General features: G+C 44.9%; 1 protein-coding gene across 1 annotated transcript in view; it reads right to left on the minus strand.

Moving 5' to 3' along the window:
* dnah5l (dynein, axonemal, heavy chain 5 like) overlaps positions 1–15,832 on the minus strand; it is a gene marked incomplete at both ends in the record, with an annotated part of 158,706 nt that extends 142,874 nt beyond the window's left edge. The window contains 14 exons of the mRNA XM_083777797.1: positions 1,748–1,853; positions 3,042–3,161; positions 3,676–3,842; positions 5,563–5,661; positions 5,963–6,056; positions 6,537–6,702; positions 7,804–8,002; positions 9,258–9,359; positions 10,926–10,997; positions 12,238–12,303; positions 12,592–12,666; positions 13,521–13,796; positions 14,821–14,924; positions 15,484–15,832. Coding sequence (XP_083633923.1) covers positions 1,748–1,853; positions 3,042–3,161; positions 3,676–3,842; positions 5,563–5,661; positions 5,963–6,056; positions 6,537–6,702; positions 7,804–8,002; positions 9,258–9,359; positions 10,926–10,997; positions 12,238–12,303; positions 12,592–12,666; positions 13,521–13,796; positions 14,821–14,924; positions 15,484–15,832 — 1,995 coding nt within the window. The remainder of the gene's footprint in view (positions 1–1,747; positions 1,854–3,041; positions 3,162–3,675; positions 3,843–5,562; positions 5,662–5,962; positions 6,057–6,536; positions 6,703–7,803; positions 8,003–9,257; positions 9,360–10,925; positions 10,998–12,237; positions 12,304–12,591; positions 12,667–13,520; positions 13,797–14,820; positions 14,925–15,483) is intronic.
* Between the last annotated feature and the right edge of the window lie 1,813 nt (positions 15,833–17,645).

A 17,645-nucleotide genomic window follows, 5' to 3' on the forward strand; every position in this document is an offset into this window, starting at 1 on the left:
GTGGCTTCAATAGTCAAAGTCAAACTAAAGTTCCAAGCTTAATTCTACTGCAGGTAAACCTGCTAGGCCTTATATTTATAATGTCGTGGTGTCAGAGGTGACATCACCTCTGACACCACGGTTGTGACGTCGGAGCGACACTTCGTTCCTTTGTAACAGGTACTAAAGGGCAGATTCACACTATGGTCCGGTGTGCTGCACGCGGGAGTCGGGACGATAGTGTGAATCTAAACATGTCAGATGTTGTGGTTAGTGTGAATGCTGCGCGCCGCTCCCCGTAGCGGATCAACCAACCCGTTCCCGGGAGTGCATTGGGAGGTATAGTCTGGGGACCGATTTTAAGTGTACTCGGATACGGATCGATGCAATGTGAAAGCATCGAATACAGCTGAATGAAGTGTACTCGGGTACGGATCGATGGAATGTGAAAGCATTGAGTACAGTTGAATGAAGTGTACTCGGGTACGGATCGATGCAATGTGAAAGCATTGAATACAGTTGAATGAAGTGTAGTCGGGTACGGATCGATGCAATGTGAAAGCATTGAATACAGTTGAATGAAGTGTAGTCGGATACGGATCGATGCAATGTGAAAGCATTGAATGCAGCTGAATGAAGTGTAGTCGGATACGGATCGATGCAATGTGAAAGCATTGAATACAGCTGAATGAAGTGTACTCGGGTACGGATCGATGCAATGTGAAAGCATCGAATACAGCTGAATGAAGTGTAGTCGGATACGGATCGATGCAATGTGAAAGCATCGAATACAGCTGAATGAAGTGTAGTCGGATACGGATCGATGCAATGTGAAAGCATTGAATACAGTTGAATGAAGTGTACTCGGATACAGATCGATGCAATGTGAAAGCATTGAATACAGCTGAATGAAGTGTACTCGGATACAGATCGATGCAATGTGAAAGCATTGAATACAGTTGAATGAAGTGTACTCGGATACAGATCGATGCAATGTGAAAGCATTGAATACAGCTGAATGAAGTGTAGTCGGGTACGGATCGATGCAATGTGAAAGCATTGAATACAGTTGAATGAGGTGTACTCGGGTACGGATCGATGCAATGTGAAAGCATCGAATACAGCTGAATGAAGTGTAGTCGGATACGGATCGATGCAATGTGAAAGCATTGAATACAGTTGAATGAGGTGTACTCGGATACAGATCGATGCAATGTGAAAGCATTGAATACAGTTGAATGAGGTGTACTCGGATACAGATCGATGCAATGTGAAAGCATTGAATACAGCTGAATGAAGTGTAGTCGGGTACGGATCGATGCAATGTGAAAGCATTGAATGCAGCTGAATGAAGTGTACTCGGGTACGGATCGATGCAATGTGAAAGCATTGAATGCAGCTGAATGAAGTGTACTCGGGTACGGATCGATGCAATGTGAAAGCATTGAATGCAGCTGAATGAAGTGTACTCGGGTGCAGAAGAATCAATGCCATGTGAATCATGGCCATGCAGCGGGGACCAGGCAATCGTATTCGGGAACAGCTTGAATCAAACGGACTCAGTGTGAAATCGAGATGCATTGAATGTCGCCAATGGTGAAGATTTGTTGACTTCTACTAAAACTGGAGAGCATTTGTAGTCATTTGTATTTGTAGTTTGTAGATTTGTAGCCCATTGCGCCTCTAGTGGCTCCAATGAAGTTGGACCATCTTTATAAATTAATAATCTTTGTTTCAGAGCACTGGGGGGGGGGGGGGGGGGGCTGACCTTCATGCGCTGCAGGGATGCCAGGTTCTCCAGAACAGAAGCCATGCTGGATATCTTCTCCAGTCTTCTGCAGAAGGAGTCAAACTTCCCGAAGATGTAGTTCTCACTGTCGCGCGCACACACACACACACACACACACACACACACACACACACACACACACACACACACACACACACACACACACACACACACACACACACACACACACACACACACACACACACACACACTTAATAAATAACCTTGTTTTGCGGTTATCAATATTGTTTTTTTACACAGAATAAAATGTTTTAGGGTCAAGATTCACCATCAGCCTGGATGAATTGGTTCCCCAGGCTTAAAATAATCATAAATATTTTCGGAAGTCTCTATGGGAAACTCAAACGGGCTTTTGAATTGTGGCACCAGAAAATGGCTGCCACGCACTGTAACGCCTTGTATCAGTGGTTTTCAACCCTTTTCATATCAAGGCCCGTTATTCATTCTGCATTTAAGCCACCCACGGACGGGGTGCATAGTTAGTTTGGTTTAGGTGTGCTAGTGGGAGGTTAGGTTTAGGGTGAGGGTTTGAGATAGGTTGTAGTTGTAGGACTAATGACTGGTCTAACCAATGACTAGTCTAAACCAAAAACTGTCTAAACTAATTAGGCTACTGCACCCGCACGGACCACCATGTGATGACATTTAGCAATCGCAGAGACCCAACATTTTGTCCACAATTCCATGGAGTATTGATGCTGGTACCATAGGAGATACAACAGGCAAACGGTTGGTCAAAACACAACTTCTTCCACATGCTCTCTAAATGTGTAGACTTCTTGTAAAGTTAAGTATGCATATATTAAACAATAATGTTTACTCTTGAGAGCGTGAAATGAAAGCAAATGGACCCAGTAGGGTTCATTTTACGCGCTCAAGTGTTAACCCATTTTGGTTGGGAACCCCTTTTGGTGTTTTAAACATTGTTATAATTTAGCTATTGAAAAATAGCAGATCTACAAGCTCGCCACCGAGTGGCGCGCTATGAGCTTGTACAGGTCTGCTATTTTAGAAAAATCTTAAAAATGTGGCGCAAATCTTTGAATATATATTCTTTCAAAGTGAATGTTTTTATCTCGGGTCTAAATGGGTTTAAAGATCTATATAAGGGTCCATTTGGTTACCACCTCGCCATCATTAATAGCTGGGGACCACCTGGAACCCCCTCACGGACCACTGGGTGGTATACCACTGCCCATATATGGTGTGTCATTAAGACGTGTATACCTGAAGTCAAGCTGAGCCTCGTTACCTGAAGTCAAGCTGTGGCTCGTTGGGATTCTGCCTGAGTTTCTGTTTGATGTTCTGGAAACTCTGCTGATACTCCACGTTCAGCTGAACACACTCTGAGATGCGCTGGATCAACACCGGCCTTATAACGCATGCGCACACACACACACGCACATGCACACACACGCACACGCACACACACACGCACACACGCACGCACACACACACACACACACACACACACACACACACACACACACACACACACACACACACACACACACACACACACACACACGAGGTGTACAGTAACTGATATCTATCTATCTATCAATCAATCTGTATACCATATACACACACTTTTATATTCTTTTTTTTTTTTTCTTATTGGGTGAGGAACCAATTTCATCCTGTATCGGAGAGAACTTACATAATAGGATATACAGGATAACCGAGTGAAATGGGAAGTGAGGTGTGATTGGACGTAATTTGTATCCCGACCTGAACATGTATTTTCTGTTTACTATAGAGAGGCGCTGCTGGAGAGACCCCTGTAACTGAACAAACAATGTGCATGCTTGTGCGCTTGCGTTTTAGTATGTGTGTGTGTGTGTGTGTGTGCGCGCGCATGTGCGAGTGCACGCGTGCCTCTATACCTGCTACGGTCCCACACCTTGGCCACGCCCTCTCTCAGGTAGCCCTTGCAGATGGCGACCATCTGATTGGTCACCTTCAGGAAGAGCGAGGTCATCCTCTCGGAGCTGCGGTAGTACCGAGACACGCTGTGGACGAGACCGACGCTGTCCAGCACGCCGCACACGTGCTGCAACACGGACCACTGAGAGAGAGAGACACAGAGGGAGAGAGAGAGAGGGGGGGGGGGGTGTCATGGTTTAATTGAGTCTCCCCCTGTCTGTATTTCCACTTCGGCCACTCCCTCATACCATTCCACACTTCAGTCCCAGTTACACACCTGGTTCCACTCTCGTCATCAGCCCAGCCCATTACAAAGTAAGTACTACTGAGTACTCAAAATATATTATATTTATGTTTATTATATATTATATTATATTTATGTAGAATGTTTTGTTATATGGGTATTAAATTGTCTATATATTAAAATAGACAATCTTTGGATTACGTATAATACAGATGTATGTGTAACTGAAAAGTAATTTCAGTTAAAGAGGGGTGGGAGTTTATAAGTTTTTACTTCTTCTCACTCCTTTTCGGATATGCTTAGATTTATTTATTGTATTTTCCTTTTATTTCTTCTTGCTATTTTTTCTGTTAACTTTGTTATTTAAATTATTTTTCATTGTGAATTGCAAGGAATTGTTCTGTTTATTGGCATATTCGAAATAAACATGACAAACAAAAAAAAAAAAAACCTGTGAACACTACTGCAATCAACCCACCACCTATAAGACTGGACTCATTGCACACACACACACACACACACACACACACCTTGTCGGATCGTATACATTCACGTCACGTTGTTGTATGTGGGAGCTCTTGCCTTGTTCCTCGTTCCTGGACTATATGCTTCCAAGCTTCTGGAAATTTAATTGTACCTCTTTGTTTTTGCATTTTTGGACTACTTAGTTTCTGCCAGTATTTGCTATTTGTATAAGTTTGCCTTTTCTCTGGATTATTCAATAAATGCTTGGATTACACTCTGCTTTGCTGGTCGTACCTCTGCACATGGGTTCAGTACATTTTTGCCACCGTGACAGGGGGGGGGGGGGGGGGGGGGTGAAGAGGGAAACAAACAAACAAACACATGTTAGTGTGACTGTATAGCCTCGGAAAACCCAGACGTTTTATTTCCAGGGAGAGAATAGAAAAGTCCACTTCAATTCGGCATACAGTATATAGAGCAAACGTCACTCACTTTCTGCTGATTTCTGATCGTCTGCACCCTTGTTAAATTGACGCAGACACGTACGGGCGCACACACTCCTCTCTCGCTCTAATTAATTAGTCTCATGTCCTGCAGCTGCGCCTAGCTGCGCATATAGCTGCCTATATGCCATAGAAAGCATAGGTCAGTCCCAGTCTAGTGTGACTGAGTAGTGATAACTACAAAATTACGTCACTCTGGGTGGTCACCTGGTCACGTGTTGCCATGGTAACAGACAGAGAGAGCAGACTTTGGGTGGTCACCTGGTCACGTGTTGCCATGGTAACAGACAGAGTGAGCAGACTTTGGGTGGTCACCTGGTCACGTGTTGCCATGGTAACAGACAGAGAGAGCAGACTTTGGGTGGTCACCTGGTCACGTGTTGCCATGGTAACAGACAGAGAGAGCAGACTTTGGGTGGTCACCTGGTCACGTGTTGCCATGGTAACAGACAGAGAGAGAGCAGACTTTGGGTGGTCACCTGGTCACGTGTTGCCATGGTAACAGACAGAGAGAGCAGACTTTGGGTGGTCACCTGGTCACGTGTTGCCATGGTAACAGACAGAGAGAGAGCAGACTTTGGGTGGTCACCTGGTCACGTGTTGCCATGGTAACAGACAGAGAGGAGCAGACGTACCGGAGTGCAGTTCGCCATCTTCCCAAAGAACTTGTCCAGGGTGTAGAGATATCTGACGTTGTCTTTAGCCTCGTTAGCAACCACCGTGATGTCCCCGTCCTACCAACGAATGAATGGATGAATGAATGGATGGATGGATGGATGGATGGATGAATGGATGGATGGATGAATGAATGAATGGATGAATGAATGAATGAATGAATGAATGGATAAATGGATGGATGAATGAATTAATGCATGAATGAATGAATGAATGAATGAATGAATGAATGAATGCATAAATGAATGCATAAATGAATGAATGAATGCATGCATCGATGGATGGATGTATGTATGGATGGATGGATGGATGGATGAATGCATCAATCAGACAGACAGACAGACAGACAGACAGACGGACCAGATGTCTCCAGGTATGCAGAACTCTGGACTTGGCCACCTGTAGAACTCCCAGAACCTTCTTCACATGAGGACCCTTGATCTCCTCCAACAGACTGAGGCCGCGCACATGCGCGCGCGCGCACACACACACACACACACACACACACACACACACACACACACACACACACACACACACACACACACACACACACACACACACACACACACACACACACACACGTTAAGTGACAATAGTTGGCAGAATGTCACATAGTTGAGTAACAGTGTGTAACAGAGGTGGAGTTTGTATCTCCACATCGTGAGCTTGCAGATCGTTGTGGTTAAACTGTTGTCGATGTTTTGTCAACTCATTCTGTCGGGCACCCACATGGAACCCCCTCAAGGTATAGGACCCTCGCGGCCCAACTATGGGAACAACGGGTCAGATCTATACCAACACGACCGTCCCAGTTTGAGGGAGGGGCAGGGAAGCGGGTGATCTTGACTTTGCCACTGCACAATAGCGACTCCTACAGGCTCGTCCCAGGACTGCAGTGTCTATGTACCGGTGCTATAGCCAGGCTCTATACCTGTTGAACATGACCATGCGCTGCTTCCAGTGCTCCAGCTCAGCTGAAGGACCCGCGTCGTCGGGCTCCTTCCTCATCTGCTGACTCTCCGTCAGCACCTGTCTGATCTGATTGGCCCACGCCGAGACCACGCCCTCCAGAGACTCGACCAGTGCACTGTTATTGGCTGAGAGGACAGAGACGGGTTGTCAACAGGTAGGTGGTATATAGGGCTGTCACGATGACGCCACCCGTGGCCAGCGGCCCAGCGCACGCCAGCGGTGGGCAATGTACTCCAGTGGTTCCCAAACTTTTTCATGTCAATTTGGGGGTCCCCCAAATTGACAACTCATTAACCTGCGGGCTGCGGACCCCCATTAGCCCATTCTGACCGGGCACCCATTTTGGTGTCGGCATCATGTTATGCTTTAGCTATTTAAAAATAGCAGATCTACAAGCTCGTATCGCGCCACTCGGTGGCGCGATACGAGCTTGTAGGTCTGCTATTTTTTTTAAATCAAAGAGCGACTGACATTTTTTAGAATCTGATCTCAGGTCAGAATGGGTTCATCAGACCAGTGTGTGTCCGGCGGAAACCTCGTATGAATCTGATCTCAGGTCAGAATGGGTTAGAAACCATATGCCAGGTACAAGAGAGGATTTGTACGGCTCTAGCAGTGATTCTCAAACAGTTTAATTTCAAGCACCCCCGGTTTGACATGCATTAGTCTATTAACTATTTGATGGCATTTCCATCTCTGGGACCCACATTTATCTTGTAAAATCAAGGTTATAGTTTAACTCTGAGTGTATACAAATGGAACCAAATAGACCCGTCAGGTTCCATTTGTTATACAAACCCATAAGGGTTCATTTGGTTCCTAATTATCATTTAGCCATGGGGACCCCTGGGGTCCACTTATCCACTGATGTACTCAACCCCTTTACTTGAGTCAAAGTATACTGTAGATCCGGGGTTCTCAACGCTATACAATAACCATAATTATAGAGAAAATACATCATAAATAAATTACTGATACCAAATATAATCATTAAGGTAAGTTTATGCATGTGCTGTGTACTATGTAAACTCTTAATTTTTCAGCCATTCAGTTGCAACCCCCCCCCCCGGTGATGCATTTAATGCATTTAACATGCATCTCAATGGGTGAGAATATGTCTTCTCTCTTAGTAATCGTTGCTAACGTGCCTATTGGACTGCCTATTGGGTTGGGGGAGGGACTTACTGATTAGCTTACAGGGCACTGCCCCGTGGATTCGTCCATACCTGCAGATCTGTAGTGGGCGGGGCTGCGCAGGTGCGTGACGGTTGCAACAAGCTCCTCCTCCCCCGGGGGCAGCTGTAGGCGGAGCTTGGACTCCACGCTCGCTCGGACTGAAGACAGGCTGCTGACGAGGCTGTCCATGGAGGACAGCAACACCTGGACGTCTGCACTGCACACGCCGTCCTTCAGCACACCCCAGTTCTACAGGCAGAGAGAGAGAGAGAGAGAGAGAGAGAGAGAGAGAATTGATTATTAACAAGTTAATAACTCAGCTTATGTTGCTTATTGTTTAGAAGAGTTAAGAAAGAAAACTTTGTTGATAACAGGAGCCGATTTCAAATCGGAACCTTGTCAAGAAGAAGTGGAAAGGGAGATGAGTCACATGACCTCACCTGTTGAGCTTTAGAGCAGGTAACATGACCTCACCTGTTGACCTCTCAGAGCAGGTAACATGACCTCACCTGTTGAGCTCTCAGAGCAGGTAACATGACCTCATCTGTAGAGCTTTAGAGCAGGTAACATGACCTCACCTGTTGAACTTTAGAGCAGGTAACATGACCTCACCTGTTGAGCTCTGAGAGCAGGTAACATGACCTCACCTGTTGAGCTTTAGAGCAAGTAACACAACCTCACCTGTTGAGCTTTAGAGCAGGTAACACAACCTCACCTGTTGAGCTTTAGAGCAGGTAACACGACCTCACCTGTTGAGCTTTAGAGCAGGTAACACGACCTCACCTGTTGAGCTTTAGAGCAGGTAACACGACCTCACCTGTTGAGCTTTAGGGCAGGTAACACGACCTCACCTGTTGAGCTTTAGAGCAGGTAGCATGACCTCACCTGTTGAGCTTTAGAGCAGGTCACATGACCTCACCTGTTGAGCTTTAGAGCAGGTAACACGACCTCACCTGTAGAGCTTTAGAGCAGGTCACATGACCTCACCTGTTGAGCTCTCAGAGCAGGTCACATGACCTCACCTGTTGAGCTTTAGAGCAGGTAACATGACCTCACCTGTTGAGCTTTAGAGCAGGTAACACGACCTCACCTGTTGAGCTTTAGAGCAGGTCACATGACCTCACCTGTTGAGCTCTCAGAGCAGGTCACATGACCTCACCTGTTGAGCTCTCAGAGCAGGTCACATGACCTCACCTGTTGAGCTTTAGAGCAGGTAACATGACCTCACCTGTTGAGCTCTCAGAGCAGGTCACATGACCTCACCTGTTGAGCTTTAGAGCAGGTAACATGACCTCACCTGTTGAGCTTTAGAGCAGGTCACATGACCTCACCTGTTGAGCTCTCAGAGCAGGTCACATGACCTCACCTGTTGAGCTCTCAGAGCAGGTCACATGACCTCACCTGTTGAGCTTTAGAGCAGGTAACATGACCTCACCTGTTGAGCTTTAGAGCAGGTCACACAACCTCACCTGTTGAGCTCTCAGAGCAGGTAGCATGACCTCACCTGTTGACCTCTCAGAGCAGGTAGCATGACCTCAGACAGCAGAGTCTCCACACTGTGCAGCACGCTCCCATCGCAACAGTCCAGCATCCCAAAGGTCACCTCCTGTATGCACGGGGGGGAGGTCACACAGCTTAGAGACTAATACGTTGTCTCTGTCGGGTGGAAACCTCATAATTATGTGTGTGTGTGTGTGTGTGTGCGTGCGTGCGCACGTGTGTGTGTCAGAGACAGTGTTGGGTGTAACGGCGCTATTAATAACGACGTTATGTAACGGACTACTTTTATTGGTAACGGAATAAACTTACTAGTTAGTTTTGCAATATAGTAGTTAGTTACTTAGTTACTTTTCCAAAAAAGTAATCCCGTTATTATAATGTGTCCCTGTTCATTCTGTTGGCAAGATTTAAAAATAATAAAGCCCCGCAAGTTTATTTCTCCTGCCTTCTGTGTGATTTATCCTTCCAAGCCCACTATACCATGTACTACACAGCCTGCGTCTACTACATCCTGTAGTTCACTTAAGAAATAAAAGTATTGTTACATGCAGCTTTTATTTTGAAGAGGAAGAGGAAGTTGTTTCGGTTGTTTCCAGCTACCACATGACAGTGGTAGTGGTGCCGGGTGGTAGTGGAATAATAAAAACAACATGCTTTTAGCCAACGTTCATAAAAACCGCATGCGTCTATGACTTAAACAATGTAGGCTAAACACTTTGGAATTACGTTAAACATGGAATATCCTCCGTGGCGGCGTCATTAGGTGAGTAGTAGTACTAGTAAATGAATTGTTAAGTTTCATAGTATCATTCATCATCAACAGGCTGTTGAAAATGAACAGGTTACACAGCCTACAGGATTCTCATTATGTTACTGTCACTGCCTGCAAGGATGGCCGCCGTGCCATTTCTTATAAACTATCTAATTCATACGTGGGTCGTCGTGGGTACACGTGGAGTTGTTGTTATTGTTGTTCATGCGCCACGGTGCGGCGTGGAGAGGGCGTCAGAGCGCAGCGCAACAGCCTTATGGTATTGTCTGTACTCTCTGCACTAGCTCTTTCTGTCCAGTCCTACGTGTATAGGCTGGCGATTGTGGCGACTTATATTCGTTAATAAAGAGAGAGCTGTAAAGGGGATATATTGTCTATGGTCAGTTCATGGTGTGTATCATTCTCGTTTTTAACCGGGCCGTGATAATGCGGCGCAATGACGGTAGGCACTAGCCTAATACAATGTAACCAACTTGCGCAAGCATTAAAAAATGGGTTTTAATTGTCGGGTAACGGAAAATAACGGAAAATAACCTAACTTGTTACTTTTCTAAAATGGTAATCTGTAACGGTAAGGGATTCTTTTTATGGGCAGTAATCCAGTAACCTAACGACGTTACTTTAGAAAGTAACGATGCCCAACACTGGTCAGAGAGAACTGGGTGCTGTAAGTGTAAGGTTTATATAAAAAAAAACATACTGGTGATCTGTCCTGTTTAGTTCATTGTCATTCTCAAACTTTTCAATTTAATTTAATTTCCATTAGGCCACTCTCTGAGTTACAGACCCTGTACGTGTACCCTGTACATTTGGTCCATGTAGCTGGAGAAGCCCAGCGTATTGGCAAAGCATCGCTAAACATGTGAACACGACTGATAACGTCGAAGCCGTTTCACTGACCTGGTGTATGTTAGCTGTAGTTATGGCCTTGTCAGTTGTCCTCAGAAAGAACAGACACCTCCCCAGCAACGGCTGATAAATATGGAGGGAGATTATAGTTTAGTGACAGTCTGACACACACAACCACAATGTATGAGTTTAGTTTCATTAGTTCAGCTTAACGGTAGGTATGTGCCCATTGGATACCTGTAAAAAAAAAAAAAAAAGCAGCCCCACACACACACTCTGACCCTCTCTCTCTCTCACATGCGCGCACGCGCACGCACACACACACGTACACACACGCACGCACGCACGCACGCACGCACGCACACGCCCATTCTCTGTCTCTGTCTCCCATACCAACAGAACACAGCAGTGAACAAACAGCGATTAGTCTAATGGTCTCTAAGGTGTAATCATTATTAGACCATAGAGTTAAAGGGATCAGACTCCAGGTGGAGAGACAACAGTGAATGGTAACAGAAGAGGTTCACAGCATTAGCACTAACGCTCTGCAGGCGTGTTAAATTACCACCACATATAGGCTATGGTCTGGTTTAAACAATGAATGCTCATATTCACTATTAGGATGCATAGGTTGCATACAATAGTATAGGGGGGGGGTCTAAATTCAAGGTCTAAATTCAATTTGGGGTCTAAATTCAAGGTTGCCCACACTATTTTAACTTAAGAACTACTTTCAAAATGACCCAGCTCAAAAGATCTACCCGCCAACACAAAATATTGATTGCTGAAAAGAGCAGCGCTATAGCGTTTTAAGACAAACACGTGGAATGGGGAAATATCATGCTACTGATGTTTATAAATGCACAGCAACACTGTTGAAAACAAACTTTGAGCTGACAGGCCCTGCAATCAAGTCACCTTAATTCAAGTGGCAAATTTAAACAATGTTTAGGGGCCTGTCATGTGTTCTACCTGCTGCTAGGGCATTAACCTCTAGTCATTTTTACCAGTTGCCTAGTTTACTAGTCGACTAGTTGTTTAACTACCTATTATGTTTTTGCTTTTTTCGAAATAAATATTTGTACATTTAAAAACTGTGTACATTGGTTACTACCTGATCTTGAGGCCTAAAAAAAAAAAACTAGTCAACTAGTACCAACAAGGTCGACTAGTGTATTTACTAGTCGACTAGTTGCTTAATACCCTACTACCTGCACAGCCTTTGTGATTACTGGTAGATCACAATCTACCTTGTGGGCACCCCTGGTCTAATTGTTTCCTAACTATACAATCATTGGCTTGGCGTGGGTTGTCGTCGGACCCCATTTGGAGAACCAGCTGTTATGAGAGGTCGTTCTCTCACCTCTGAAGATCCAGTCGTCAGGAATAGTCTCCTGTGTGGAGAGGTGGTGGAGCCAACGTCCAGACCCTATATACGCACATAAAAGTAAATTTTAATGTCAGTCAAACACATAATGCAGAATCTGTCGTGTGGTGTGATTGATGTGTGTACAGTGCATGTGACATAAACACCCATTCATGCAAATGCATGCAACATTAATAATTATAAAACAGGCATCTGTTAATAACAAGAATGTTCTTATACAATCTTTGATAATATGGAGACCTGTTTTGTATATTTGCATGGACTTCACATAATGGCTTGCATGAATGCATTTACCGGTATACTCTGGACTCGGAAATAACGCAATAGTACCTGAGAGGTCCCCTGGTAGAAAAACATGAGCTTCCTAGATCCGTTGGCAGCAAAGAAGTCATCAATGAGACTGAACTGGAAAACACAATCACAGTAATTTCATGACCTATCCACACTTTTCCTGGGCTGTGTGTGCTCCAGTTCCTGTCGATTTGATCCAATGAAAGCCAATGAAACTGGTCAGATGACCAATGATATCCAATGAAATCAACAGGAACTGGAGCACACACAGCCCAGGAAAAGTGTGGATAGGTCAGGAGTCCGGGCCTTCATCCAGCATTGTATGAGCTTCATTTTTGATAGTATATTGACACAGTATAGTATATGGTTTAAACTAAGGACTGAGGCTATACTGTAAGGTTTACCTGCGATCCTAATTTACTGAAGGCACTATACGCATCGTGCATATACTGGTATATGAAATATACACCGTCTCTCTGCATTCGATGTATGCGCTTACCGTGCTAATTATATAAGGTTGCTCTGGATAAGAGAATAATAACCAGTATAAGACGCCCTGAGGGCGAGAAGCGTGCACGCATCCGCCTGGCTGACGGCAGACTGCTGGGCGAGCGCTGCATGGCGCTTTGGCATGCAGGGGGGGGTTCAGATCAACATATGGAATGAATTCTGTATACTGGCCATATATGGAGCGTGTCTTGAGGGTACAGGGTGTGATGAGGTCAGATCAATATATGGAATGTCAGGACAGGTCAGCTCCATATATGGAGATCTAATTTTTTACATATAATTTTTGGGGTCCTTGCCATGAAATATTGAGCACCACCGATACAGAAACATAAGGTTTTTCAGAAAACTCTCAGGATTTCGAAGACATTTTTTTTAATTTCGACGTTTCAGGCCTATAAATGGATTAAGAACCACTGTTTCCGTGGATGAACAATGCGTGCGTATATACACAGGTATACCTTGTCGTCGGAGAGCAGGGCGTCGCGGGCCTCCGCCTCCCCCAGGGTCAGAGCACTGCCCTGCGCCAGCTTTCCCTCCCCCGGGGTCAGAGCGCTGCCCTGCGCCAGCTTTCCCTCCCCCGGGGTCAGAGCGCTGCCCTGTGCCAGCTTTCCCAGCAGGTACGCGTGCCTCGCGTCCAGGGAGGCGCGTCGCTCCTCCTTCCGCACTCTGCCCTGCCTCGCCATCGCCACCCTCGCCTCGTTAGACAGCAGCTGCACACTCCTCTGGCCCGACACCTGCGGTGCGCCGGCATTTTTTTTGTTTTTTTACTCAAAGATGGAGTGCCGTGATTTCTTTATGGGGTGCATACTTAGCTGCATACTTAGTTTGATATGACACGTTTAACTGTGAAGGTTTCAGCCTCCAGGAAGAAACCCTAAATACAAAGGGAAGACATCATCGCACATAACAACCACACCAAGGGGTCTAAAGAAGTAATGTCACCTCATAAACACATGGAAAACTGGAAAATATACAAAAATCATGGCACTCATGTACAATGCATTGATACTTTTACTCAAGTAAAAGTATCAATACAGTACTCTGTCCGGAGTATCAAATGCACTTATAGTAACGAAAGTATAAAGTAGGCTACTCATTATGCATAATGTCCCATTTTTCATCATAATACAAAGCTTTTGAAAATAGCAGATCTACAAGCTCACAATGCATTGCGATGCGACAGATTGTCAACTTGTAGCTCTGCTATTTTCAAATCCCTTTAGTTTAAACAGGGGTGGAATGGTTAGTATAGTATTTTGTAATATTATTATAAATCCACAAAGTAACTATAGTAACTGACAAAAAAAAAACACATGGCACTCCACATCACCAAAAGGTTGCTGACCCCTGGGTTAAGGCATTATTTTTGTGAGGTTAAGATTGCAAAATCATATAAGCAATTATTAATGAATTGCACACAAAGGACCACAATGGCAACAAGCCCCCTGAGGCATTTTGGAGTTGCCTTTTTAACTGTATACTGCCGTGCAAATTGTGAAAAAGGATCCCTGGCTAATATGACAAATATTTGGAAAAGGGAGCAGTCCCTATTGAGTGAAAGATTCTCTATTTATGAAAGAAATAAAATATTGACGTTTTTATTTTGTAATCATTTTAGTTATAGAGGGCAAGTATAGGCCTATAATGTTTTAAGGCATATTTGACTCATTATATTTGTCTTATTAGCCAGGGATCCTTCTAATGCAGTATTTAGTCACAGCAGGTTTTTAATTGGCTCGTTTGGGAATCGTTACTCACAGTGGTGCTGGCGCTGGGGGATGGACCAGCAACCGGAGACGCAACTTGATTGGTCGTTCTTGGGTTCTGGCCTCCAATTCGTCGATGGCCCCTGCCTGTTCTCTCTGTTGATTGGAGCGGACGCGTCACAGAATTCCTTTCAGCTTTATTTAACCAGGTAAGAATAATGTATACTTCTACACTAGGGATGTCCCGATACACTTTTTTCACTTCCGATCCGATCCAGATACCTCAATTTCTGTGTTAGCCGATACCGATACAGAATACCGATACCAGTGTCGTGATTTCATGTTGTGTTTATAGCTATCTAGCTATATATTTTGTGTTGTGTTTATAGCAGACTCCTCACTCACATATGCACTTGCAGTTTGGGCAACTCCAAAGCAAACCCCACATGCCCCAACATTGTATTTACCTGCCATAGTGTCAACCCCTTGCCCCTGTGTCGGATCTGTGGTTAGACTGGCATATTCACCGATACCGATATGACAAATAAGGGCCGATCCGATACTTTTCCCGATACCGATACAGTATCGGGACATCTCTATTCTACACCCATAACATCTCATGAGGGGGGGGGCAAATATTGAACTCTTTGGAAAAACAACTTGTAATATATACGATTGACATAATATAACAGCATTATATTAGTAGTAGGCCTACCTGTGGCGAGGTTACTCAAAGGTGCGTGTTTAGCGGAGGTGTCACCGAGTCCTCCGTCCTTCTCCACCTGCACCCCTCCAGGAGTCTCGTCCTCCCGTCTCTCCTGCCCAGCGCCAACAAGCCTCTGTTCTGGGACACGTGTGGTCCCCAGCTCCCCTGGCTGTTCTGGGACACGTGTGGTCCCCAGCTCCCCTGGCTGTTCTGGGACATGTGTGGTCCCCAGCATCACCCCGGGCTGGAGGTCCGTGCCTGCAGGTCGGCCTTTCAACCCAGGATCAGAGCTCTCTGCTGGGGGGAAGCTGGACACATCCTCCACCTCGGCAACCTCATCTGGAGGCTGTGACTCCATAGCAGTAATCTAGCGAGAGAGGGGTGAGGGGGGAAGAGTAATTTACTATTCAGGGTAGCTCTGATCCATAGCTCTAATTTTGCATTAGAGCTATGTTACTATCAACTTCCGCCGCAGACCAGCCTCTCCTCTTTAGCTAATGACACAACCCGCCTTTGTTTTGGTGAGTAGCTAAAACGTTCTTTTTATTTACACTAAAGAGGAGAGGCTGGTCTGATTTCGATTTGAGATTTAAAACGGAAAGTTCCATAGCCTTTACTGCGCAGGGCAGAATCGTAGAAGCAGTAGAAGGCTATGGACCAGAGCTATATTCAGGGGTGCATTAGAGACTTTTGGGGGGACGGACTGAGGAATGACAATGACCGCTTCCATGGTCCATGGTTGAGTGGGGAACATAGAACCTTTTCTTAGTTATGTGGGGAACATAGAACCTTTTCTTAGTTATGTGGGGAACATAGAACCTGTTTTGTACAGCTCATACAGGATGTATAGGTTTTAAACTGCGGGCAAACAACCACTGCTCCAACTCGTTTCCTCCACTAAATATCTGGCAGTTAATTTGCACACGCACGCAATGCACATACTTATGTGGAGGCGTCACTTAGAATCACTTAAACCCTGTAAATGGTTGACTGGAGTCCCTCAGGGCTCGGTTTATGCTCTACACTAAATGTTTTAGTTGAAAATAGCTGATCTACACACGCTCACAACGCATCGCAACGCAAGCTTGTAGATCTGAAAATGTCTGCAAAGATTTACAATTGACCAGAATACGGGTGGCAGGCTATACGGAGGTTATTCCCCCACTTTGCTCAAGTCTGACTACTTTGGCATGGAATACCTTTTCTTGTAACCAAGAAAGGACGACTTATGGATTTCATTGCATGTGCATTCCCCGCTAAAATCAACATTCAGTTTCCAGCTTCACCCAGCTGATTGCTGCCCAAGTGGTCATATATAGGAAGAGAGGCATTGGGTCGCTCACAGCAAGAGTGACATTTAACTTATTTTTTTATTTTTTCCACACACAAATAAATGGTAGACGAAGTTTCGGCTATCCAGCCTTCATCAGTGCGGAAACGTCCTCCATTTATTTGTGACGTAGAAATTTAAAGTTAAATTGCATTATTGCTGTGGGTGCGTCCCAACGCTATTCCTCCGACCACTTGGACAGCAATAAGCTAGGTGAAGCCGGAAACTCAATTTTCCCCACAGGATCAAATAGGCCTGATTATTCTTATAAATCATTCTTATTATGAATAGAGTGTAATTAAATAGAATAGACTTACCGGACCAAATGCAGTCTTTATAGGCTCTCCCTCTTTCTGTGTCTTTCTTGTTCGACCTTCTCTCTCACTCAGTGTGTAATGAATATTAGTTAGGCCTACACACCAGACTTTAATCAGTGACTAATCACAAAATCTGTCTTTGTCCCTCTCTCTCCCCCCACAGTGTTGACAAGTTTAACCACAGTAACCATGGTTGGTGCTAAGAGATTGACAATGCAGTGTGCGTGTGTGTGTGTGTGTGTGTGTGTGTGTGTGTGTGTGTGTGTGTGTGTGTGTGTGTAGGGGGTCAGTGACTCAGCAACTCTAAACTATAATCAATACACACTTTGTAAGCCACAGTTCAATGCAACATCAGAAATGAGTATGATTTAACCTGTTAAACTATGTTATGTTATTTGTATTACATTAGCAGATTAATAATGTTCTCCATGTTAGGTCTATCTACTGCAGTGCTTCTCAACCCGTGGGCCCCAGCCCCATTTTGAAAAATAGCAGATCTACAAGCTCATAGCAGTGGCGCGCTA

This window comes from Protomyctophum parallelum, assembly GCF_964188405.1.
Source record: "Protomyctophum parallelum genome assembly, chromosome: 12".
NCBI lineage: Eukaryota > Metazoa > Chordata > Actinopteri > Myctophiformes > Myctophidae > Protomyctophum > Protomyctophum parallelum.